Source organism: Phoenix dactylifera, chromosome 3, assembly GCF_051530095.1.
Source record: "Phoenix dactylifera cultivar Ajwa chromosome 3, Ajwa_hap1_PhDact_Kaust_v1.1, whole genome shotgun sequence".
Lineage (NCBI taxonomy): Eukaryota > Viridiplantae > Streptophyta > Magnoliopsida > Arecales > Arecaceae > Phoenix > Phoenix dactylifera.
In genome coordinates this window covers 38975948-39002846 of record NC_143192.1, presented here as the reverse complement: position 1 = coordinate 39002846, position 26899 = coordinate 38975948, and the positions used below count along the sequence as shown (strand labels likewise).

Genomic DNA, 26899 nt, shown 5'->3' with positions numbered 1-26899 from the left:
CGAGCTTCCCATGATAGGTTGGATAGGTGGGGCTTTACAAATCCACTAGTTTTGCATGTATTATACTTCACCATTTATATCATGCATGCGAACGGGGCGGTGGACTTCATACCATGAAATGGGATCATTGCAGTACCATCATGAATAGCCACCCCATCATTCATCTTCGCATGCTTTCGCTTCTTTTAACTTTCCAACATGTCGCCCACTAAAAAATATGGACATCTTTCAGAATAAATAAGAGCAATTTATCTGAAAAATATGGTGGCTATCTATGGTAGTATAGAACTCTACAATGCATTTTGTTACCTGATATTTCGTCATAAGAGTTAAATATTTGTTTTATGGTTCTTTTCTATAAATTTACCAATGATTGTAGAAAAGAATTTGATGGACACTGGTATATATAAAGCCGTTTAACATGAGGAGGATGATCTAGAAATAATCTAGAACTATCACTATACAATCTAGAACTATGTAGTCATTGATTCAAATACATTTGCTTGCCAGTCAGTTTGGAGAGCTCAACCATTTGGTGTTTCTGCAAGCAAAATCCCGTCCAATTCTGGCTTCTCCAAAAAGCCTGCCTGATTTCCTTGCCTGCCCGGAGGTTTTAAAGATTCCCATCAATCCTTGGTTGTTAAAGCACCTAACAAAGCTCGTGGTTCTAATGTCACATTCCAAATTCGGAATATAACACGACCATGATGCTACCAAAGGGTACAGCTTACGGTAGTACGAAGCCAACATTTATATTTAACTTCCAAATCCATGATCAGAATATAATAAATTGGTCCAATTTCATCATCCATTAAATACTTAGATAAGTATGGGTTCATAGTAGCTAAATCCAAATTAAAAAACTAAAATCCAAAACTTCAAAATTTAAGAAGTCATTAACTATAAATTCATAATCAATTTAAGAACTAAAATTCTTACTATAAGACTCTAAGCTTGCTAGCACAAACTATAAGCCTAACCATCGATCATTCATTCCTAATATTCCTATTCATCTAAAAAGAGAAAAATAAAGAGAGATATGAGCTACACAGTTTAGTAAGTAAATTTTTCAATAAGATGTTGTTACAATTTCAACTATTTATCTCAATTCATAAATAATAGGACAAATAATTGGGAATGTAACAAATTTCTATGGAATTTTATTATATAATTTTATATATTTTTTTCGTTTTTTTGGGTATGTAATAGGTGAACTCGAGTTCTTTGAGGCCATCAGTCAACTTGTATGGAATTTTTATTCCGCGTTCTCTGCCGATAATGATGCTATCTTCCTGCTCCCCTCGCCTCCATTTCCTCCTCTGATGGCTCACATATCCGGCACAGTCCTCACCACATGCACATGAGCATCCTACATATCTACTTAACATACCCAACCTTTGAGCAAATTTCATCTCCTCGGAACCTGCCTAAAATAAAGCAGAAGAATGTTCATTTGAAGTGCGAAGTTGGCACTATTGGGGCTTCCTTTCATCTTCCCTATCTTGAAAGATTCAATGATACAAATATTAATCTATCGAAAAGTCTTAAACCTGGCAGCTTGGACCGGCCTGAGTCATGCCAGGCGTGTGCTACAGGCCAGCTCAGTTATTCTGGAGGAAAATTTAGCTATCGTGATCAGCTGGATTCAGAGCAGCCTGAATGGTGGCGAAAGAGGACACCTCCTGCTTCGAGATATTTGGGTTATGATAAGCGATGGAGTGATCTTTTAGACTAGGTATGTATTTAGGAAGGCCAATGAAATAGCGGATTGGGTGGCTTTTTATGTGGCCTGTCATTCCGGAGGCACCCTGTAGGCTGGAGAGGGAGAGTTGCTGAGAGCACTCCGAGATTTGTTGTTTTCTGACTTTATTGGGTATATTCGTTCTTAGCAAAAAAAAAAAAAGTCCTAAACCTTTTTCGGGTTTTAAAATGAGTTGGGTTGGGTTTTAATTAGAAAAATTCCAATTCAAAACTTTTAAATTGTGATGGGTTAAGGTCGGGAGACAGAGAGGCCGAGCCAGGTTAGAGTCTACCCTCCATCAACCCAGCCAAAGTCCATCCAAATCCCGTAGGGGGGAGAAAGATTTTCTTTCTTTTCTTTCTATTTTTTGGGTGAGTTTTAATAATAGATTTGCATTTGTTTATCTGCTTCCTTATCCATTGAATCTGTAGATGTGCTCGTATTAGAGTTCCCAATGAATCTCAAAGATTTTCTTTCTGTTCTTTCTATTTTTTTTGGGTAAGTTTTAATAATAGATTTGCATTTCTTTATCTGCTTCCTTATCCATTGAATCCCTAGATGTGCTTGCATTACAATTCCAACCATTTATCTCCACTATAGCCCAGGGAATCTTAGTTTCCTTTTCTTCATCATGTCTTCTAGAAGATGCCATCATCTTCTATAAGATTTTTTCCGGCGACAGTATATGAACATGTCAAACTTGCAGTGCATATAATCATTAGGCTTGACCTTTTATATTCAAAAAAAAAAATTGATCATTATATAATTTCCATCACCTTTTTTACCTAAATTCTGCATGTCTAAGGATGTAAATTGAGACAATGACACAATGACAAATACTAATCTAACAAAATTGCCTCGAACTTTTTTCTATTTTAAATCGTGTTGCATTGGGTTCGAAAAATCCCAGCATGGCAATGGCTTGGCCATGGGTTGGACTAAACTCGGGAGATGTAGAGGTTTAGCTTGGTTACATCCTGCCCTCAACTCGGCCCAAGCCATGGATTTGGAGCACATCCAGGGCCATCCAAATTCAATACGGAAAGATTTTCCTTCTTTTCTAATTTTTTTTGGAAAGATCTAAGAATAGATTTCATTTCCTTACTTATGTGCTCAGCGAATCTAGATGCGCTGGGGGTACGGTCTCTAGTAAATCTCCATTGCAGTCAAGTGAAAGTCCTGGCAACCTTTTCTTCTAACATTTCAAACCTGGTGCTTTTCTTCCTTCAACACCATCTCTCTCTCTCTCTCACACACACACACACCCACACTCTCTCATGGCAAGCAAGCATATAGTTATGTTTCCATTGATGGCCCAAGGCCACATCATCCCCTTCTTAGCCTTAGCGAAGCTCATGGAGCAAAGAAACCCAGGCTACACTATCACCATCGTGAACACTCCACTGAACATCCAAAACATCAGGACCAGTCTCCCTCCCAACTCCAACATCCTTCTCAAGGAGCTTCCCTTCCGCAGCTCTGATCACGGGCTTCCCCCAGACACCGAGAACACGGACTCCCTGCCTCCCCGCGAAATTTCGAAATTAGTTCGTGCCTCCGAGACTCTCCAACCCCATTTCGAGCGCTTCATCTCCGACATAATCCAGAAGGACGGCCATCCACCTCTGTGCATAATCGCCGACGTCTTCGTTGCATGGACCGTTGGCATCGCCAAGAAGCTTGGAATCTTCCATGTCACGTTCACCACCTGTGGAGCCTGCGGCACGGCGGCGTACATGTCTCTCTATCTGCATTTGCCTCACAGGCATACCGACTCGTCTGAGATCAGGTTGCCGGGCTTCCCGGAAGCATTCCGACTGCACCGCTCTCAGATGCCTGAATACCTGAGAGGAGCTGATGGCACCGAACCCTGGGCCACCTTCGTTCGAAAAAGCACACTACTCTCTCTGCAATCGAGCGCGATGATGTGCAACACTGTCGAGGATGTTGAACTACTGGGATTGCAGGCGCTTCGGAATATCACTGGCTTACATGTGCTGGCCATTGGGCCTCTCTTTCCCCTCGAGGCGAGAACACCTTACCAGAGAAATGGGAAGAAGCCCGGGATCCAGTTGGAGGCTTGTTTAGAATGGTTGGATTCTCACCCGCCAGGTTCGGTAGTCTACATATCGTTTGGCTCTCAGAACACCATCGGTGCTTCGCAGATGATGGAACTAGCAAGGGGATTGGAGGAGAGCAGCAAGCCATTCCTATGGCTCATTAGACCACCAGCTGGATTTGACTTGAATGAAGATTTCAGAGACGAATGGCTGCCGGAGGGATTTGAGGCCAGGATGAGGAAGAATAGGGAGGGGCTTTTGGTGAGAAAATGGGCTCCCCAGCTTGAAATACTGTCACACGAGTCGACCGGTGCATTTCTTAGCCACTGTGGTTGGAATTCCTCACTGGAGAGCTTGAGCCGAGGAGTGCCTATGATTGGGTGGCCGCTGGCGGCGGATCAATTCTATAACTCCAAAATGCTTGACGAGGAATTGGGTGTTTGCGTCGAGCTCGCGAGAGGTTCGGAGGATAACATCGAGCATACGCATGTGGAGAGGCTCGTCAGACTGGTGTTAGATGAGGAGAAAGGAAAGGAGATGAAGGAGAAAGCAATTAAACTTGCTGAGATGATAAGGGCTGCCGTGAAGGAGGAGGGAGATGAGAAAGGTTCTTCACTCCGAGTGCTCGACGATTTTATCAGAGGCATGGCAGAAGCATCATTGGATTCCAGAGATTGAGTTGTATCAACATCATTAATTTCTTGCTCATTGTTTTTTATACTGAAAAAAAAGCGAAATTTTCCTTGTTCTTGTCGGTCTTTTCCAATGCTCTAAAATCTAAAAGAAAATGGGCAATTTTTTGTGGATTGGATGTTAGTAAACATTCAATGCATTGGAACCCGACGATAAGATGCTCAAGCATGTGGTGACTTATTGTAAATGCACCACCGGCGTTGTTCTGGTAATGGCCAACAAACTCTTTTTCGGACAGATTCATGGATTTGGTTAGGATGTGCCAAAAAAAAAAAAAAAAACACCACAACTGCTGAGATGTACAATCAGCAAACAAATAGATGGAGAATGAAGATACCAGCCAACCCTTATTCGGATGCTAGGACTCAATTCTCCCAATTATCCCCTCTACTTGCTTATGTATACCCAAACTAGGGAAAAGATCAGATTTTGTGGAAGCCGAGGGGTAATGGAATCTTCTCCACATCTTCGTTGTATGATTCCTTAAATACTGAAGGGGTTAAATACATGTTTGCGAAGTTGCTATGGAGTCTCCCTATACTGTTGACGATCAAAAGCCTATGTTTAAGCAAAGCGACTTGTTAATGCCTACAATATGTTTGTGATAATGGTTCAAGAACCTGATATTATTTATGAGAGGCAAAGCTCTAGTCTCTTGGTTCTACTGGCCGATCTACCAAGATCGAGATCGAGAAGTCGTCGTAGTCATTGTCGACGAGAAAGGATAACAAGGAGCGTCCCTACGACGAAGTCCATTGTAGAAGCAGAGTAAGTAGTTCACTGAGACTCAAGAGCAAAGAAGAGCTAGGCTAGAAACTATCTCTAAGCAAAGCCAAATGGTTCAACCGTGAAACGGAAAAGTAAGTATCTCTCCATCTTCAGTTCTAATTTAGTATAACCTAAATCTCCTAAAAAGGGCAAGTCCTAATATAGGAGGATCTTCAAACTTGATGTGGACCCCTTTCACCACTATGAGCAAGGCTAGATCGGAAAACTGAGTTGCGGGCCAAACTTTCGAAGGTCATAACTTGGTCATACGATGTCCAATTGAGATGATCTTTTTTTTTTCAAAATTAGATAGTTTTTCGAGATCTACAACAAAAAGTTGAATTGGACCAAAATTCTATTATTTAGGCCTTAAAACGAGCTAATTAGATCGAAAGTTTTCTATTTGGATAAAATTTTGACTAGGCATATCTCTCTATTCAAGAAGAATCAGGTGAAGCGACAGAAGGCAGAGTTGATGTAAAAGTCGAGATCTACCTCTTCAAGAATTTTATCTTTTTCTATAATATATCTAAATTTTAGCTATTCTAGAATATTTTCATTTGGTCATATTTATTTTAAGATACCTAGTCCTATTCAATTTAGGAGAGAAATCTAACCCAAATTGTGAAAGGGGGACCTTACTAGTATTATAAATAGGGGCTATGTTCCTCAATTTAGGAGGTGTGGATGATTCATAAAAGAAAATGGGACTTAAGCCTACTTTCGTAAATATTCCATCTTTTTCTAATTATCTTTTGAGATATTCAAGTTTAAGTAGATTGAAGAAAATCTTTTCTTTCTCCGATCGGATCAATATATGCCACATGATCAATTTCTGGCGTTAGAATTAATAAACCAAGCTATCCTGGACAATCTGAGATAATTCAAGGTAACCTTAGGAAATGTGCATATGGAGTCCTATGCAGGTCTGCATGAGGTTCTCAAAGGTCGCTGTTAGGTTATAGCAAATGAACTGGCATTTTGGCATGAACCAAACTCATAAGGTAAAGGGCCAGGACTGCCATTAGCATTCTATAGGGCTACCAAGGATCCAATGTGACTAGAACAGGGCATGAGCTTAGGCGGGCCATAAATATCATGACAGGCCTAGGACAGCCCATAATATTACATCTATATAGGGCCTAGGGATTCATAATAATAACTAGATTGGGCCCATTCCTATCACATCCTCAATACTGAGGACTCGTTTAGTTTGTGAAAAGAGAGGGAGGCAAAGTGGGGTCAATAAAAAATGGAGAGTTGTTAATGTTTGGTTGAAGTTTTCAAAGAAAAAAAAGATAGAAAAGTAGCTTTCCTATATAAAAGAAGAAAGGAAGGGAAGGAGGGGAGAAGGGAGAGAGAAATGAAGGAGAAAGAAGGGCTCAGTGGGCCCAAGCAGACGAAAAGGAAAAAAAATAGAGGGAGGAGACGGTAGATTTCACTATCTCCTTATGCTGTTCTTCCAAAATCGGAGCTCGTCGGAAAGGAAAGAAGAGGGGCAAGGCTCCGACGATGTCACACGCACCCCGCCCTCCCTTGCAGCGAGGATCACGGCCAGTTCTACCCAGTTGGCCCACGCCTAAAACAGGGTGTCACAACTTTGACCTGATACTTCACCTTTTTGTCATTCATGCTTTTTGAGGCTTGCTTTATAGATTAGCTACATAACCTTGCATTATCCACCTCTAACTAATATCCAAATACAGCCCAAGACACTAAAAATCTATCAGAAGTTATAATAGATTAATTATACTTTTTTCAATAGAATAATAAGCAACCCCCACATGGGAGATGTCCAAGTTCTAAAAAGTTCAGCCAGCTAGGCTGATATATTACAATCAACTTAACATCATTATTTGTGTGGTCCCTCGTCACAAAACTAATTGACCATTCTATAAAACTTGCTCATGGTTTTGGAAAAGCCTCTCTTTTCTAGACCTCATCTTTTTAGAATCCTTATCCCCATCTTCTCGATCGGTGGGTTGTCGGTCTGGATTTCGAATGAGCCATGCATGCATGATCTTTCTCCGCCGCCAATCAAGAATTTCTTCCGACATAAATCCTCTTATTCAACTCAAACCACTTGGAGCACATCAGCCATTATCCGTCTTTGTCATCGGTGCAATGCATTGAGTATTATAACGAAATTCAAACCAAGATTAGCACGATGAAATGGTGGGTTCCAAACTCCTGTTCCTGTGATCTTATCAAAATCAATTTAAGCAAGCATCAATGATAGTTAACAGATAACATGCCATGTAGCCGCAACTCAAACAATTAGCGGAGCACCATCTATCCCTTGCAAGAGCAAGAACTTGATCACAGCTCTTTCTGACATTGAGATATTGGGTTCAAATTTAGGCCAAACACTGTAACTTCTTTGGTCACATTTAGGCCGACGTCAAAGTAAAGGGACATTGGCTTCAAGAAATCTTGGTCGGAAGGCGACTGCTTCCAGCATTATTAGACGTAGCCGACCGGCTCTCTTGCCTTGAACCACCATTCTTGTTCCATCAACTCCTAATTCATTCTAACTGCTGGCTTCTCTAGATTAATTTATTGATAATTACCTCACAGATCCAACTTAACTATCTTCACATAAAGAAAAAGAAAGTTCCCTACTACTCGATGTTGAGTCAACTGATTCAAGATCCTTTCAGTCATCTCATTTCAGTCCTTTTGAAGATCACCAAGACTCAGTTCCATCTTTCTGTGCACAGGTTGCACATCAAATGTCAGAGTCTTCCCTTTCTTTATTTGTTTTAGTGATACGATGCTATCGCCTGGTTTACCTGTACCAGACGATACACTGATGTTGTCCACCTTTTGACAATAACGAGTAGACACGTCGCCTCGCTTTGTCTGCAGCCTATTGGAAAACAGTCTGCAGCCATTTGCTCATGTCGTCTCTACGGCATTGGATTCCCATTCCTTTGTCACCATTAATATTTTCTGGGCCTCCATGGTTGTGTTTTGGGAACTGGCATTGTCTTTTTGATGTTGTAGATGTGATAAGACCATAGGCTAAGATGATGGATTTATTATTTCAAGGTGATAAGACCAAGTAGCTCAAAGGCCAATGTGACAAAACTCCAGTTAGATGCCTATTCACGCACCTGAGTCCATCAGCATCCAGTTGCAGTAGTTCTTTAAACTAGAAAAATTATATGATTGTGATATATGGACAAATACATAGTTTAATTACTAGCCACTTTATGCCCAATGCTTAAGGATTAGACGAAAGACGAATCCTCTTAATTAAGAAGTTCGATGGTGCGTTAAATGTTGCCAAGGGCAAGCTACTCTTATGGCCAGTTAATTATCAGAAAGAAGAGTAGTTTAATCTTTCTTGTGCTTGCCTTCTCAACTTCAGGAAATTTCACCTTCCTAATGGATATTCTGCCCGTATACGATGGTGCCACTACACAAACATGGGATTGTTCTTCTCAATGTGAAACTACTTGGCTGTTAAATACATTTTTATCATTGATTCATGAGATAGTGTGTGATCAAATTATTTTATTTTATTAAATACACCACATGGCCATGAACACAGATAATCATAGCTGCTCACTTCTATAGCAGTGCATCGAGACGAGCGCTTGATGAATAGGGCTCATAGAAACGAATGGCTATAATTGGCTGCATGTCATGCATGCACTATAAGATATAATTTCATCTTTTTTTTATATTCTTTTTTATAAATATTTCTAGAAAAATTATTTTTTTACCGTGCGTGCACCACATGGCCATAAACATAGATAATCACATCTGCTCATTTCTATAGCGGTGCATCAGGATGGATGCAAGCTCATATATAGAGACTAGCTGCTATGATTAACTACATACGTGGTTATGTGGTGCACCCAGTGTATGTAATAATTTTTCCGTGAACAAATCTAGCTATTAAGAATGCAAACAAATCTGCAATCTCCTTCATCAACATGAGTCCAAATTTTCTTGTTTCGAAGAGAAGAACTTTTGTAACAGAAGTATTTTAGTTGTAAATGGAATAAATCGATAAGTATGATACGGACATTCACTTGATCATGACATGCATAGCACAAACAAAAAAACAAAAAACAAAAAAAATGGGACCAAGAACGAGTGCCAGCACCATCTAGAAATCATTTTTTGATCAGGAAGAACCTAGCTATACATGGCATATATGCATGAGTGCGCATAAAAAAGAAGAAATCGAGACATCAGGTAAAAAACGAAACACCGACTCTTATAAATGAAAGCAAGTAAATAATCATAACAAATGGGGGAAGGCAGGAAAGGAAGAAAACAGCGGTTGCCAGAGATAGAGATAAAGCCATCCAAGCACCGGCCAGGTGCCTACAGGCAATCTTTCCTGACGCACAGCCAATGCTAATCATTGCCTCGCAAAATAAAATATCCTCCATGAACAAAAGCTGAATGACGTTGGGAGGAAAACCAGCACCTACTTCTCAACTCAACCAGGAAAACGTTTAAACAACTAATGTTCAACTCCATGCTTACACACAAGCCCAACAGTGCTTAGCAATCATTCATTACATCACCTCAAATAATTGCGAGCGTGACGAAAATAGAGGCCACTGCATGCTCAACAAAAACCGGGTGCGGCCTGCATTCAAATCCTCGCCACCGCTCGGATGATCAAAAGCCTCACCAGTTCAAAGTACAAAGCGCTGCTCAGGAAACTCACCACGGCACCCTGCACCACAAACAGCAATGCTACGTAGGAACAGAAAGCAATGCTAGCTCGACCAGATCATAATCTCATTGTACTCGCTCATAAAGCCTGCATTGAACGATATGATGGCATCTATAGTAACCTGTTGCCTCGGCAAACGCATCACCCTCTCTCGCTAACATTTATCAAACTTATTACAGGTGTATTAACCTCCTGCCTGGCTCGCATGAAACATACTTCTTTCTTTTAAGCCGTGATATTCTTATTAGGACAAGAGTTTATATCCATTTAAGTATATCTAATCACAAGCACTATAATTGATCCGTAGTCAGCTCTGAAAAATTCGTACCGCAGTGTCTCCTAGCTCATATACATTATGGGCCAAATCCGCTATCATATCATTTGTAACAATACAGGACCTCACCCAAAATAGCTAGGTGAAAGATATTATTTAGGTTTCTCGATCCTGTATAAATATGCAAAATTTATCTAGTAAATAACCTATATGGGACTAAACATACATCCATCGCACAAAATTACCCAAAATCAGAAATAAAGTGGCTCTTTGAACTCCCAGTCACATGCAACAAATGATAAGAAAGAGCACCAAGGATCATATCTACCATGAAACATGACCAGAAAAACATCACCAAAATACCAAATATCAAATCCACAGCACTAAAACCCCATCCCCAAGCGGCTCGACCTAGGCTCCACAAATGAGCCGAAATCAAACATCGATCAGATGCAGTGAAAACACACGTTCTAACGCACGGACAAATTAAAACACAGATAGGGACATGCACGGTACTTAATGAAGGGCGATAGAATTTCTGCCATCGGGTTCAATGTGTGTGATGCACGATAATAAGTGTGGTTAAATGCATAAGAACAACGTAAAAATACCGCAAACAGGGGGAGTAGCATGCATATGGGCCGGTATTGAGTGTTCTTTGTTACCTCACGTCGATGATCGTGTCAGTACCATCGATCAAGCTTGCAGAACGATGCACAATCGCAGCTTTTGATTTCATATGAATTTCATGCATATTGGAGACCTCTTTATTCGCTATAGGAGTAATAAATATTTTATTATTGTTTGATATGTAAAATTTGACGTCTATTATTAAAGAAGATAGATGCTTCCATCTCTGCTATTTGAGTATAAATAACATCAAACTTGTATATATCTTATGAAATGGAAATTATGTGACATTAATTGTCATTTGGAATTATTTACGAGTTATTTAGGCTGGTGTCTACCGAGGTAGTAGGGTGTATCTATTTCAGATAGTATACCACAAGTAAAAAATGCCATATGTGCACACAGTTTATTTCAACCCTGTGTTAACCTTTGAGTGCTTCGAGAGTTTGAAATCATATTGGACCTAAATCATTAACTTTTACTGCATTGTCTCCAAAGTGAGCTATCATATTTCAGTCAAAAACAGTTTTCTGGTCATTGCATACTTGCCAAAAAGCCAAGATAGGAACAAGAAATAGAATGGCAAAGATCTCAAACAAAAATTAATTAGAAAATAGAATAAATTATAAAAAATTTTCTGAGAATAGGGGTAACTTATATATATATACTCAGTAATATGAAAAACCTATGCTTACACCTTTGAGATTTACTTTTATCCAACACTTTAAACCTATAGCTTCACAAAATATTAGTCAAATCGCTAACTTCAAATAAAATTCGACTGTCACATCAAAAAAATTTAAAATAATCAAAATAATCTTACATGACATAACAGTCACCCAAAGCGAAAGAAAACGTCTGTATCCTCCTCACTCAAGGATAATTTTAACTTTTCGTATAAGGTAAATAGATTCTCTAACGCTATTAATTTAACTTAGTATAAGTGTATAGATTTTGCAAATTATTAGGTGTAAGTATAATAAAGGATAGAAGCGTATCATAGACATAACCCAGCAAAGAATTCTTTATAATTTATTGTAAAAAATAATACAAGCGGATCATAGAGAGTAGTAATTTCGCCCTACCTAATCTCTTTCATATATTAAACTTGCACTAATGTTTGAAATCGTAAGCCTCAAAGCATTGATGGCTTCTAAGGAAGAAGTCCGGCCAGCGTTAAGGGTGATACCCGTCGTGGTGGTGCCCCTCCCGGCCCAAGGCCACCTGAACCAGCTCCTCCATCTCTCCCACCTCCTCGCGGCCCGCGGCATCCCGGTCCACTACGTCGGCTCAGCCTCGCACAACCGCCAAGCCCGGGAGCGCGCCCTCGGCTGGCAGCCGGAGTCCCCTGGCCACCGCCCCATCCGCTTCCACGACTTCATTCTCCCCCCCTTCCCTTCCCCTCCCGCCTCCACCCACGCCCCCCTCGCCCACCTCCTTCCTCTCTTCGATGCCGCAGCCCTCCACTTCCGCTCCCCCCTCGCTGCCCTCCTCCGATCCCTCACCACCTCCTCCCGCCGCGTCGTTCTGATACATGACTCCACCATGGCCTTCGCCGTCAGCGTCGCCGCCTCCGTCCCGCACGTCGAGGCCTTCTCCTTCCACAGCGTCTCCGCCTTCTCCCTCCTGCTGTATTACTGCGAGTCTCGTGGCAAGCCCCCCGACGACCCGTCCATCGCCAAACTGAACATCCCCGACATACCCAACAACGCGTGCTTCACCGAACAGTTCTTGGATTTCCTCCGCCGCCAGCATGAATCGACCGCCGCCGACTCTGGTCGCCTGTTCAACACCTGTCGTGGGATCGAAGGAAGATTCATCGACCTGCTGGCACGAGAGCCGCAGTGGCGAACCCAGAAAACCTTCGCGATCGGCCCACTGAATCCGTTATCCATCACCAAGCGTACCGGTTGCGGCCCCCGCCATCCTTGTCTGGAGTGGCTGGACAAGCAGCCGCCGGCGTCGGTCCTGTACGTGTCGTTCGGGACAGCATCGGCGCTGTCCGACGACCAAGTCGTCGAGCTGGCATGGGGGCTCGAGGCCAGCCGGCAGCGCTTCATCTGGGTGCTCCGGGACGCCGACAGGGCCGACATTTACACGGAAGAAGGCGATGAGGGGAAGCAGAAGCCGAAGAAGAGCCAAGAGGAGAGGCTGGGACGCCTGGACTACGACCGGAGGGTGGAGAGGGTGGGAAGGGTGGTGAGGGGGTGGGCCCCGCAGCTGGAGATCCTGGCCCACCCGTCGACCGGGGGTTTCATGAGCCACTGCGGGTGGAATTCGTGCATGGAGAGCATGAGCATGGGGGTCCCGCTCCTGGCGTGGCCCATGCACTCGGACCAGCCCAGGAACACGCTGCTGCTGACCCGCGTCCTCCGCGTCGGTATCACGGCGAGGGACTGGGCCAGGCGGAACGAGGTCGTGCCGGCGGCGGCGATAAGGGATTCCATCGTGAGGCTCATGGTCAGCGAGGAAGGGAAGGAGGTGAGGGCGAGAGCGACGGCCGTCGGTGGTGTAGCCCGGCAGGCCACCACGGAAGGTGGCACCTCCCGGGCTGATTTCGATGCCTTCATCACCCATATTACCAAGTGAAAGAAATGGAGTACGTACGTACCCAGGCTTTGCTGGAAACTTAACATCCAGTCCTTTGTCTGATCATCACCTTAACTTTAGTCCTTCACAGCTCATATTTTATATTTCATTCTGGCATACAATTATTTTTGCTTTTCATGTGTAGTTATGTTTATTTTGTATATAGCTGGTTAAATATATACAGGATCAGGGACTGTATGTATAAAATGATAGTCAAAATCAAGAAGCAGAAATAAAGTTTTTGGTCGTCAGCAGAAATTAAACATGAAATAGCAGATAATACAAGAGGTTACGCCATTTTCTTTCTTTGGGGTCACAAGTTATGAATTTATCGCATGTGTTGTTTATTTTTGCCAGGCAGCTGGGGGTCCAAATACAGCGCATGGTGGGATGGGTTAAAAGCATCTGCAGAGAGCGACAGTAGCCACTCGGAGCTTTTGCCGCCTCCATTTGGTCTGTTCGGAGTTTTTCTTTCAGCATGGTTGCAATGTATCACAGGTATTCCCTTTTTCAAGGCCATCTGGATTTCCAATAAGTGTATTGTGGTCCAAGTTAAATCGCCTCCCAATAGATATAGAGAGAGAACGACAGAAACATAGGTCCCGCTTTCTTTAATTTATTAGCTTGATTCATTAAAGTTGTAGTTTGTCAAACAGTAATTGATTGAGACAAGAGTTGTTGCGACAGGTAAAAAGAATAATGAAATAAGTAGAAATAAAAGAATAAAAAAATATAATATTTATGTTGTTCAGCCTGCTAATCTTCATACACGGGCAGATACAATGCAAAAACTTCACTATAAGAAAAAAGATGGAGATTACGGAGTACAAAATTTTCTAACAAACTCTAGTCTCCAATACATCTAATTCCTAGGACACTTAATTGCTCTCTTCTCTTTAGGTTACAACAGATATATATAGTAGAGTAAATCAATTTAGACTCGAACTAGTATTTCCTACAATAATCATGTTAGGCTAATATATAATTGGCGTCCTAAGTGGACCTTCTAAAACTGATGTGGATTTGATCTTCGATCTTGTAGAACCTGTAAACTTAAGATATACTTAACAAATCTCCACCTGAGTTTGAATTTTACTGAGTTTGATAATTTTTCCTTGCCTTCCAATGCATTCTACAACCCCTATTGCACTAAAAGTGTTCGCTTCTTAATCTGCCAAATGCGAAAATCGTTTGCACAATTAAACTTCTCAATTTCAAATTTTGTGTTCGTCATCACGAAATTCCAATTGAAAAGACCAAAGCTCCAATACCGCCTATTGTGACAAGTAAAGAAAATAACAAAACAAGAAGGAAAAAAAGAAAAAAAAAAACAAGAGAAGAACAAGAGGGTATAATATTTATGTGTTTCTCCAATTGACCTACGTCTACGAGCAAAGACAATGCAACACCTTTCCTATAAAAATAAAAAAAACAATTTGTCTTTTAGACTCAAACTGGCATTCCAACAATAATCAGGTTAGGCCAATATATAATTGGTATTCTAAGTTGAACTTATAGAATTGATAGATTCGGCCTTTAAAACTTGCAAACTTAAAACATACACAACAAAAGCTGTTGTCATAAAAAAGCAAACGATTCAATGTATATTGCAATGTTAATGTTCATCTTCCTCTATAGTACAAAGAACATGCTTATCCTCCTACATTACAGGGATCTCAACCTCCCACATGCCGAATGTGTTAGGACAAGACTAGGTGATAAGAAAAATTTAGATGATAAGAACCTCCAATGTGTTCTACAACCCCTATTGTACCAAAAGTGTTCGCTTCTTAATCTGCCAAATGCGAAAATCATTTGCACCATTAAACTTCTCAATTTCAAATTCTGCATTCGTCATCGCGAAATTCCAATTGAAAAGACTAAAGCTCCAATACTGCCTATTGTGACAAGTAAAGAAAATAACAAAACATGAAGGAAAAAAAGAAAAAAAACAAGAGAAGAACAAGAGGGTATAATATTTATGTGTTTCTCCAATTGACCTACGTCTACGAGCAAAGACAATGCAACAACTTTCCTATAAAAATAAAAAAAAACAATTTGTCTTTTAGACTCAAACTGGCATTCCAACAGTAATCAGGTTAGGCCAATATATAATTGGTATTCTAAGTTGAACTTATAGAATTGATAGATTCGGCCTTTAAAACATGTAAACTTAAAACATACACAACAAAAGCTGTTGTCATAAAAAAGCAAACGATTCAATATATATTGCAATGTTAATGTTCATCTTCCTCTATATTACAAAGAATATGTTTATCCTCCTACATTACAGGGATCTCAACCTCCCATATGCCGAATGTGTTAGGACAAGACTAGGTGATAAGAAAAATTTAGATGATAAGAAAAATTAAGAATACATGCCGAAGGTGTTAGGAAAAGAATAGGTAAATATAGTGGATTTGGCACTTTTGTGCAACACCGACTGCCATCGGTGGATAAAAATAGTAGATTTGGCATCTTGTACTGACGTCGTCGGTCGTAGGTCCAGCCATTAACGACGCTTTTTAAGCGTCGTTGATTTCGAAGATATACCGACGCTTTTTAGAAGCGTCGGCAACGTTCGGCGGTGAAGGGGGATTGCCCGACGCTTCTCCCTAGCGTCGGAAAAAAAGCGTCGGAAAATCTCCATTTTCCTGTAGTGTGTGCAACCCATGCCACTAGGTTACATGGCCATAGCCTGTTTGTATTGGGATTCTGGTATCAGAGTTTTTGTAAAAATGATAATATGTTTCGAAAGAAAAATATGCTTACTTGTGATTTAAATTTTCAGTCATTATTTTGTGTTGATTTATCATCTGATATGCTCTGACCCTATTTTGGGGTATTTTGTTACTTACTGGGCTAATATAGCTCGTTATCTTATTTTCTCTGTTTTTCAGATCCAGAGATTTGATCGCACGGGATTGGGAAGTGCGCTATTATTCCTTTAGTTATTAATATTTTAGATCAGTCTGAATATTTGAATTATGTTGGCAAATGTTATTTTGAAATTTTATAAGACTGCTTTTGACCAACTTGAATAATTACGTCATTTTAAGCATTTGTATTTGCTTTGATATGATCTGCTGCTTTGCATGCCTGTGCGGTCCGCCGTGCGGGCATGCGGCGTCTGTCGCACCTTAGGCTTGAGGCGCGACAACTCCAACAGAAGGACCTTGCACATTGAAGGAAACACATGATGTAGGAGGAGACAAGACAAATACTTCCCTGTAGGAGGAGACACTTGATGAAATATTCAAGTATTTTAATATCTTGCCGACAGCACAAATACTTGAAACATCAGTTAATTGCTCGCGACATGGATCGATAGTGATTAGCCGGTGGGTGGGTGGAGACGCTTCATGAAATGGGAAGCGTACCGCCTGCGTTATTGAAAAGTTGTGGAGTTTGGATGCTTGAAAAGCAGGTATCATGGCCATCCCTTTAAATCACGTTTTTTGAGCAATGAGATATTAAAATACGTTTTCCCCAGACTCGAAAGTCTGTTCTACGACAAGGCTTGTTTGTTTGATGGCCGCAAAACTTTTCCGTGGTGGACTTTTTCAGAGTTAGGTAGCAGCAAAACTTTTCTCAACCATTTTTGTTGTGATTTTTTTTGGGTGCATCTGTACTCGCCGATGCATCCATTTTAGCAAACCAAAAAAAAAAAAAGACCCGTTGGGGTGATGCAATTTTGTGATGAGACAGTTTCGTTTCATATTACTCGTTGCGGAGGCGACTCGAATGCTTAAGTAACTCTAAAATATCACTCAAGTAGCTGCTCAATTGGTCTTGTGTCTGGAAATCATGAAGTGTGCCATTTAATGGATGGAGCAACATGGTTGTGCAAAGAGACCTTTTTGAGTGATTTTCCTAAGTAACAGCAGCGTTGCTTAGGTAATTCGAGGCCGGTTCGTGTATATTTATTATTTATTATTTGTTAAAATTGATATATAAAAGCTGATGAATATATTTAGTGCTGTTATTTTTATTTTTATTTTAATAAATATTTTCAATTTTGAAAGAAATTTTTATATTTAATGTTCAAAATAAAAAATGAATATTTTTACTACTATCGCGATACCATGCTACTACCATCACCATTGCTGTCATTGTATCAATCATGTCATTACCATTATTTTGTTGTTTCTGCCATATTACCATCATCCTATGTCGGCAACAATATATTTCGTAGCTACTTTCACTACTATTGCTATCATACCGCCGCCATAGGCACAGTCATCGTTGCCTTTGCCTCTACTACCACCATTACATTTAAACTTCTATAAATAATTAACTATATAAAATATATTTTCAGTTTTAAAAATTTTGAAAGAAATTTTTATATTTAATGTTCAAAATAAAGAAATGAATATTTTTACTACTATCGCGATACCATGCTACTATCATCACCATTGCTGTCATTGTATCAATCATGTCATTACCATTATTTTGTTGTTTCTGCTATTATTGTTGTTGCTACCATATTATCATCATCCTATGTCGGTAACAACATATTTCGCAGCTACTTTCACTACTATTGCTACCATACCGCCACCAAATTACCTTTGCCTCTACTACCACCATTACATTTATACTTCTATAAATAATTAACTATATAAAATATATTTTCAGTTTTAAAAATTTAAAACTCATATTTTTATTTTTAAAAATTGAAAAAATGACCTTGATTTCCTGGTTGAACTCCTATCCCTCTCAATCCTAGCACTTCTACCCGCTGCTTGTGTATGTGACTGTGTCCTCTACTTTTATAAGAAATTAAACATTAATATTCTAGCTCCTTCGCATATCTTCATCCACTTCATTCTCTCCCGCAGATCTAATGAAAGAATTCAGATCAAGTAGATGATAACGATTTCATCTCATCCAGATTCTTCATGCGAGATGATGTATTTACTATACTTGTCATTTCAAGTAAATTGTCAATAATGAATTCCAATAAATCCAATATTTGTTCTTCTTTTTAGGCCTGTTCGTCGTCTCTGTGTGCAGGCACAAATTTAAGCATACGAGTATGACTGTTGACACGGATGTGCATGTTGCATGCACATGCATGTCATCATTTATGATTTCTAAAATATGGAGAGGCAATTAGGCAAACCATCAGACGGTCATGCTGCTGCAGCAGCAGCACCAGTAATAATAATAATAATAGTAGTAGTAGTAATAATAATAATAATAATAATAATAAGCTCCGCCATCATCGGCGGCGGCTCTTCCTAGCTAGTTAGTATTACGTAAGAAGATCAGCTTCCTCCTCCGCCTCCCAAATCACTAGCAACCTCCTCCACACAAGCATCCAAACGTCATTCTCATTGCTGAGGTCCATACTGTTGACACCATCGCCCAATACTCCATCATCAAGAGCAAGGCCTAGCCAAGTATTGGTGGCATTGAGTGCAGCCCCAACTTTGTTGTTGATTATGGCAATGACACCATCCCCATCCATGAGCGCATCGAAGGTCGAGGGAGAGTATGTACGCAATGGATAACTACTTCTAGAGCTCCATGGTATTCTTTGCCTGAAATAAGAAAACATCTTCCTTTGCGTGCGTCTGATCATCGGATCATTCTCATTTCGCTTTGAGACCTATAAAAGTGGATGAATGATGATGTTCATAGAACTTTGAGATCTGTGCAGCAGATGATCCAATGATGGATGGGCACGTAGAAGGTGCATCCTCCTTCCGAGCGAAGGACACAACCGCAAACCAACTACTTCTGAAGTATACTATAAGAAAATATAAAATATATAAATAAATCTACTTAATTCTATCCGCTTAAGCTTTTGGGATAAGTTGATGATTTTAACATCACTACAAGAAAACTCATCTTTTCCGACGCTTTTTATAATATTTACCGACGCTTATAAGCGTCGGCTAAAGTTCCCGCAACGCAAACAGAAGCGTCGCAAAAGCGTTGGCGATACCGGAGTGGCAAATGTTTTTGCCGACGCTAATAGAAAGCGTCGGCAAAAACAGGGATTTTCCGACGCTAATGAAAGCGTCGGCAAATAGAGATTCGCCGACGCTTTAAAGCGTCAGGAAAGCCCAAAGGAAGCCCAGAAAAAACTGGGCTTTCCCGACGCTAATGAAAGCGTCGGCAAAAAACAGCATTCGCCGACGCTTTAAAGCGTCAGGAAAGCCCAAAGGAAGCCCAGCTCTGGGTTTTCGCCGACGCTATAAAGCGTCGGTAAATGTATTTTTACCGACGCTATAACGACGCTTATATAGTGTCGCCTAAAGGATTTTTACCGACGCTTTTTAAGCGTCGGCGATGGCGTGCCAGCCCGTGCCAAAGGGGGTTTTTAACGACGCTTTAAAGCATCGGGAGTGGATTTTTTTTAAAAAAATAAACAAAAGCATATTAAAAAAGATATTATAGCAAATATGAACATGCATTACATTTACATCAAGACAAACATACAGATCATTCGAAACATTCATATTGTCATATAAGATTAAATTTACATAAGTTTAGAATTACAATGTATTTTAAAAAATATAAGAAAGATACATATAAAACTCATTAAATAACAGTCTAAAAAATATCAGGGACCGCATTCAGCCCCATCATCATCTCTGCGAGCTGTTGAAGTATCAGGAACCTAAAAAAAAAAAAAACTTTAGAAGTTAGGAATATGAAAATTATTAACTCATGCAAAATAAGTAATAATTATGTATAGTCATCAAATACATATAGTTATTTACCCTGGATGTGCACGTCATCCATGTCTGGACAATCAACAGGTGGCACGTGCGCAGATTGAGACTCGTGCTGCTGGGGCTCGTCGGGCTGTTGGGACTGATCGAAAGAAGATCCCACGGATGTGTGCTGAAACTCAACATCTCTGAATCGTTTTCCTCGCGGCATGTTGTTACCTCGTATGCACAAAAAGAAGCAATATTAGTTAAATAATAAATAAAATCTAAATGAATTGCAATAGAATATGTCTGTTTCACCTGTGTTTTAAACATTATAAGACCGCAAGATTCTTTTCAAACATTTATGAATAGTTGAACCAAGTCAATGCTCTTTTCTTGCTTCTAATCATGATGTAAATCCACTTCAGGCATTTCTTTTCTGTTGCCTTATTAGTTTCGAAAACTTTTATTAACTTCCCCTCTCACCGAACTTTTATCACTCTTGCTGAAAACCCCCTCCAACCCCTTCTTTTGTGTGCACTCGAATATATAAACTCTCTCTGTGGTATGAAATGTCTCATATCTCTGGACCAGTAGCTAGTTTTTCTGAACATACATACAGTTGTTGAGGCAGTTGTTACTTAAATTATCATGTTAAGCAAATTTCAAGTGGTTGGCACCACAAAGTTATCATCTGAATAAGTGTGTTCATATTCAACAGCAAATGCTGTATTCTCATTTACGCCACCCAGTTTAGCTAGAATGTTTTTCTTGGGTTTTACATTCCTTGATACTAGACACCTGTTCAAGATATATGTGATGTGTGTGCATGCAGTCAATTAGTTAATCATCTAATTCTCTTCAGGCCTTGATATTTATGCATCTTCCAAATGCTTGGAAATTTGGCTGCATTCCCAGGATTTTATGTCTGCTGTTCTCTAGAACACCTTTATATCAATTCTTAAGCCCTTCAAAGATTTTCAGAGCAACAACCTGATAACCCCGTATGCCATAAAAAAGGTTAATTAGGACAGCATTAACATGCAAGAGGCCATCCACAGAGACAATCAGCAAAGAGGAGAAAGGGGGGAAAACAAAAGAAGAAAAAGAAGAAGACAAAAAGCTCACCTAAACACCCATCTAGCCTCTCCAAACATATATCTTGTCATGATTCATTGTCTTCCCTACCACAACAAAAATCCCAAATGGCTCATCCAACAGAAATCACAAACATTCATATAAAAGGTATTTGTAGACTTCTAAAATAACTTTTTTTGCCAGAAGTATCATAGTGATTGTTATTGTGGGATGAAAACCATTAACATCTAAACTAAGAAATAGAAGTAACATGTAGATTTTTTTTTGAACAAAAAAAAAAAAAGCATCCCCTGATACTACCCTTCTCCTTTTCTTTCTAACACACTCTAGTTAGTACAGTCCCACAACAATGGTGTAAAGCACCAGAGCATAGGGCCCCCTTGACCCAGACTCTAAGTACACCTTAAAAATAAATTAATAAAAAAGAAATAAATATCAAGGATATTCGTCCATTAGTACAAAAATAGCAGCCATAATATAGTTCAACGATCCAAATTTGCCTGTTTCTTGACCCCATCCTTCACAGCACACTTGAAGGACAGTTCCAGTTCATATTATAAAACGCCTTTTCTTCCTCGTCTTAACAGAGATATTCCAGAATTTGAGAACCCTTTTTCATTGTGCTTCCAAGGCTTAAACTACGAAGGCTTACAAAAGTCATAAAATGCTGATTATTGCTCATTTTCTTTATTAATCATTTTACCAACACTATATTTCACCAAGTTAATCAAAACATTTAGAGATTATAACGCTATCACGAGATCAAAACTGCGAAAATAGAATGGAACAAGAAAAATATCTTCCATACCTTCGGCCGGAGATTCGTCGGGAGAAGCGGTTGGAGGAGAGGGTGCGGAGGACGCCGAATGCTGGACCGCCGCCACCGGAGAGGAGGGAGGAGGAGGGGACAAGGGTCGGCGCTCAGGAAACCCTAGAAACCCTAGGTTTTGGAGATCGTGGAGGCGGAGGAAAAGCATTCGAAAGTCAGAAAGCGAAAACCGTGAATCAGAAAAAGAAAAAGGTGAAAGGAAAAAAAAAGTCTATGGAAACGGCAAAGAAAATACTGAGTCTGTGACCCAGGGCCTCTCTCTTTTCTCTTCTCTTAGATAGCGTGGTCTAGTTCGCCGGAGAGAACCCTAATCCAATACCTTCTACGGATCCACAAAAACAAAAATCCAACAAAAGGTTTCTTCCCAAATGATCAAACACAAGAGGGATTCAATCAACAATCTGATTAAACCGAAAGAAAACAATGGATTCGAAAAAGGGGAAGAACAATCATACCTTCAAGGCTCTCCCGGTCGGCGCTGCAGAGGAGAGAGTAAGAGAGGAGGTTGCGCCGCAGAGGAGGGAGGAGGAGAGGACGTCGCTTGGCGCCGGAGAGGAGGGAGAAGGACGGGACAACACAGTCGGCGCCGGAGAGGAGGGAGGAGGAGGCAGAGGAGGGTCGCGCAGGTATTAGGGCTTGATATGTCGATCGAGGATGGAGGAGGGGCGGACGCGGGGGTTTTGAGGGGTATTTGGTTTTCAACGACGCGAATAAGCGTCGTCTTAGGCCAACCCTACGACGACGCTAAATAGCGTCGTATATTGCCCACGCTTTTAAAAAGCGTCGGCTATTTTTGGCGCTCGGCGGAAAATTGCCGACGCTTGTACTAAGCGTCGGCAAAAAAGCGTCGTTAAAACCCGTTTTTCCTGTAGTGCATTGTATATCAAACGAAGCAGAATTTTTGGATATGGAGCTATCTCTCTATATTCCTCTCTTCTCTATATCAATTACAAGACTTCTATATATATACATTAATCGTAGAATAAGGATGAATGTAGTATCAACTAACTGACTCCACAAATAAGGATATATAAATGTAGAACAAACAAACTAACTCTACAGTTGTTCAAGATAAGGATGAATGTAGAACAAACTAACTAATGCATCTTCTCATCATCTCATCAGCTCGGTGCATCCACATTTGTTGCGGACTTGTCATGTGTTTTCCAATACTCCCCCTCAAGATGAGAGTAAATAGAATGAACTCCCATCTTGCCCAACAACTTATTAAATGTTAAAATCACCAACTTATCCCAAAAGCTTAAACTGATAAGATGAGTTAGATTTATTTTTATATTTTATATTTTCTTACACTCTCCTTCACATGTGGGCCGGACTTTTCTTTTAATAGGTGAGCCCAACATATGGGCCGGACTTCCTTTTGGATAGGTGAGCCCAATATGTGAAATTTTTAATAATAATGGGGTTAAAGAGTATGGAGACAGAGTTTAAACTCAGGACCTCTGCTCTGATACCATATTAAAATCACCAACTTATCCTAAAAGCTTAGGCTGATAAGATGAGGTAGATTTATTTATATATTTTATATTCAAATTAGTGTATGCTATAGTATCCCTTAGTCCACATGGTTATGAGATGGACCGGCTCTGATACCATTTGTAATAATGTAGAATCTTATCCAAAAAGGTTAGCTGAAAGATATTATTTAGGTTTCTCGATCTTGTATAAGTACTCAGGATCTATCTATTGTATAAGCGATGTAGGTCTAAACATACGCCCATACGGGTCCTAATAGATTTGCAGCTAAAGAGATTGATTCTAAAAATGGCCTTTGAGTAACACTATTGTGTGTGTGTATATATATATTGATTTCTTAATTATTTTTGTCAATTTTTTACTATTTTATCTTTCTTTTGCATTTAAAATGACAGACTAATTTGAATGTTGGAAAGCCTTTTGTTTCTTGCCTTTGTGATATTTTGTTCCCTTTTCTTTCACTGTAATATTTTTCTTTTGTTTTCCCTTTCAATTACCTAGTGGTTTTTTTAATCGTATAAGATAAAATATTTATTTGTTCATAAATATTTCAATGTTCCTTGTTCTTCAAAAATGTCATGCTGAAACCTTGCATATAGACTTTTTATCATTTATATCAACATTCTGAATTACTTGATTTAAACTTCTTACATGACATAATTTGCTTAGTTTTCCTTTTTAGATAATTAACTAATATTAAAGCTTTCATTCTCTTCAATTCTTGAAAAACTTTTAACTTTTTCAAGCACACATGCACTGGCCCTATACGGAATGCTCATGTCTGATTTTTTTTTTTTTATTTTTTTGTATTCCTTTTCTTTTTGGGAAGAAGGATCCTTTGTACTCCTCCATTTTCTTAATGGAGTTGATCAAGGTTTTCTACTCTCTTTTTTTTTTGAAAAAAAAGAAACTCGTTACCTATTTTCCTTGGAGAAGAATAGTTTCATTGTTGTACAATCCAATTGAATACTCAAATTATCAAGAAAAATAATATGGTAAAGCAAGCTTCTAGTGGAACCAAATTAGCTCCTATTTAGCAATGGATATGATGGCTTCGTGGCAGTCCCACAACCTAGTGGATTTTTTAGCAGAGAAGAAAAATAGAAATAGAGTTTCTCAAGTGAACTTGGATGATACTTGTGTCAAGGTCATCAAAGTAAAAGAGCACTAGTTGAAAGCGATCCATGCATTCTTAAGTAACTCATACTCAAATTGATATATATAGCTCAATAAAGTCTCACCGAATCGGTACCAAGCTAGGTTTGGGATTTGATAAATGATTAAGTTCCTAATATTCCACGAGGTTGTTTGGTTGCCATGAGATTTCTTAAAACAAATAACCACACAACCATGTAGTTGCGGAAAATCTTTTTTATAAAGATCGATACGAGTGCCATTACTAGAAATCAATTTTTGTATGTATATCATCTTATTTTAGCATCTACTGTTAATGTCCTATTGTCACATTTCTTTACTTAACAATTAGACGTTTTTGATTTAATTTTTGTATGATGCACCTTTAGAACCTAAGATATGAGTGATTATAGTATAGATAGATCTTTCCTCCTTTCTCTGCGAAGACAAATGTTATCATGTATACATTTTTTGCTTTGATAGCTAACATCATCTGCTGTAATAGCCCTAATTATAGTTCGAAAGAGTAATGCTATGGAACTCTTGCTATGAGTATAAAAATTGTTCTCTTGCAATGTGTTACTAGAGATCGATATGTCACACATAAAAAGTTAATTGATTGTTGAACTACCAAATCGGTATTGTTATGAGCCCCATAATGCCATATGGCCTCGTTACCTGTACATGAATAATGTTCCAACCAAGCGGCAGTGGGGACTGGTACGGTTACTGACCTTGTTCCTAAAGCCCAACGGTCGAATTATGGAGTTGCCAAGCGTAGTCGGGTTGATGACTTCTATGTAGGCCCGGTCAACTAGCTTAGCGGTGGACCGAACCGCTGAGAATAGAATGGCTCCATGAGGAATGATCGCATTGCAGGCAACGGCATCCCTCACCGGCATCTCTTCAAACAACCGTCGGGCGTTCTCCAGATCGCCGTATATCACGAGGCCGGTGATGATGGCGTCCCATGAGAAGATGTTCCTTTCAGGCATAGATTCGAACAGTTCTAGCGCAGCAGTGGGATCGCCTGACTTGAGGCAGGCATCGACGAGCAAGTTCCAAGAGAAGCAGTTCTGGTGGGGCATTTCGTCGAGCACGCGACGGGCGTCGGTGATATCAGGACAGCAGCGGGCGTCCGTTTGGAGGAGGCAGTTGGAGGCGAAGGACGATCTGGAGAATGCTCGCTGGTATGAGACCACCGTCTCCGCCTCCGCCAACGGCGCCTCCGCCTGGACCCCCAGCGCCCGCCTCTCCCCCGCCCCCGCCACCGCGCTCTCCTTCCGCGCTGTTGGCGCCTGCCACACAGCTTACTTTGCCTTTGTTTTTTAAGATTTTATTCGGTGGAATTTGGGCTGGTATGGAGGATATTGTTGGCCGTTGAGCTGGTAGACCGGGTTTGTCCAATAATTTTCTACTTTTATAGTCACCATTTTTCTATTTTTTTGGTTAAATTGAATGATTTAAATTATTGAATATAGATAAAAGTCGCACGAGTCAAAAAATAATATTAAAAAACTAAATAGTAAAATTCTATATGATTGGCTATCTAAGATGCTATCCAAACAACTGCACTGTTTGTAAATATATGAACTTTTAATCGGTAGCAGTAAGTGCATCGTTTTGCTAGCGATCCTGTAAGAGTGGATAGACTCTTTCATCTGCAGGAGATGGATCATAAGGCCATCTTTAAACTACATTAAAATGGTAAAACTATCATATTTATCCTTTCTGAAAGGGGAGCAAATCTGACCATTAAGGAGTAAACTATGTATAAACAAAAGCAGCTGAATTTTATAGGTTGTACAGAAATGTCCTTCAACATTTTAAAGTTAGTAATAACAATTTTCCCTACCTTACACTCTATTAAGCATTCATGAAGCATCTCCACAACATCGAATTCTTTATTGTTAGTCTTAATTATCGATGGCTAAGAATTTTCTTTGTATTTGTTTCAGTCATCTAAGTTGCCTGTTCTATAGACTGCTGATAAATCCATCATATATAGATTGGTGTATTGGTTATAAATATCGATTCTAGGCTAAATATTTATCTTCACTCTGTGTCTCCTAGTTTTCGAAACGTCTAGATTATTCTCATCTCCAGAATACTCATCTTTTGTCTGTAGATTTCTTTATCGTCTTCTATTGTTCTTGGCTAAATATGTCTTGTTTTCGTTGTGACATTTTTTTAAAGTTTTAATATGTTTATGTGATTGA

At 39.8% G+C, this 26899-nt stretch overlaps 2 protein-coding genes and 1 long non-coding RNA gene across 5 annotated transcripts; 2 read left to right on the top strand and 1 right to left on the bottom strand.

Moving 5' to 3' along the window:
* The first annotated feature begins 2562 nt into the window (after positions 1–2562).
* On the top strand, positions 2563–4629 carry LOC103720512 (crocetin glucosyltransferase 3-like). The gene has a single exon (XM_008810243.5). It carries the CDS (start codon positions 3019–3021, stop codon positions 4477–4479), a length of 1461 nt encoding a protein of 486 aa, XP_008808465.4. The 5' UTR covers positions 2563–3018; the 3' UTR covers positions 4480–4629.
* Positions 4630–12004: 7375 nt separating this feature from the next.
* Positions 12005–16436, top strand: LOC103720504 (zeatin O-glucosyltransferase-like). Of its 3 annotated transcripts, none has more exons than XR_606180.6 (3): positions 12005–13471; positions 13815–13955; positions 16358–16436. XR_606180.6 is itself a non-coding variant. In XM_008810226.6 (2 exons), the coding sequence occupies exon 1, from the start codon at positions 12015–12017 to the stop codon at positions 13455–13457; it is 1443 nt and encodes a 480-aa protein (XP_008808448.2). In that variant the 5' UTR covers positions 12013–12014; the 3' UTR covers positions 13458–13471; positions 13815–14094. The 3 variants fall into 3 exon arrangements, 1 of the variants encoding a protein (XP_008808448.2); XR_016399892.1 differs by having other exon boundaries at positions 12013–13467; XM_008810226.6 differs by lacking the exon at positions 16358–16436 and having other exon boundaries at positions 12013–13471; positions 13815–14094.
* Positions 16437–19907: 3471 nt separating this feature from the next.
* Positions 19908–26556, bottom strand: LOC103721298 (uncharacterized). Its single transcript, XR_016399891.1, has 5 exons — positions 22505–26556; positions 22029–22089; positions 21251–21306; positions 20189–21115; positions 19908–20085 (listed from the first exon to the last, which is right to left on the bottom strand). It is a non-coding gene; the product is annotated as an uncharacterized LOC103721298 (long non-coding RNA).
* Positions 26557–26899: the final 343 nt, after the last annotated feature.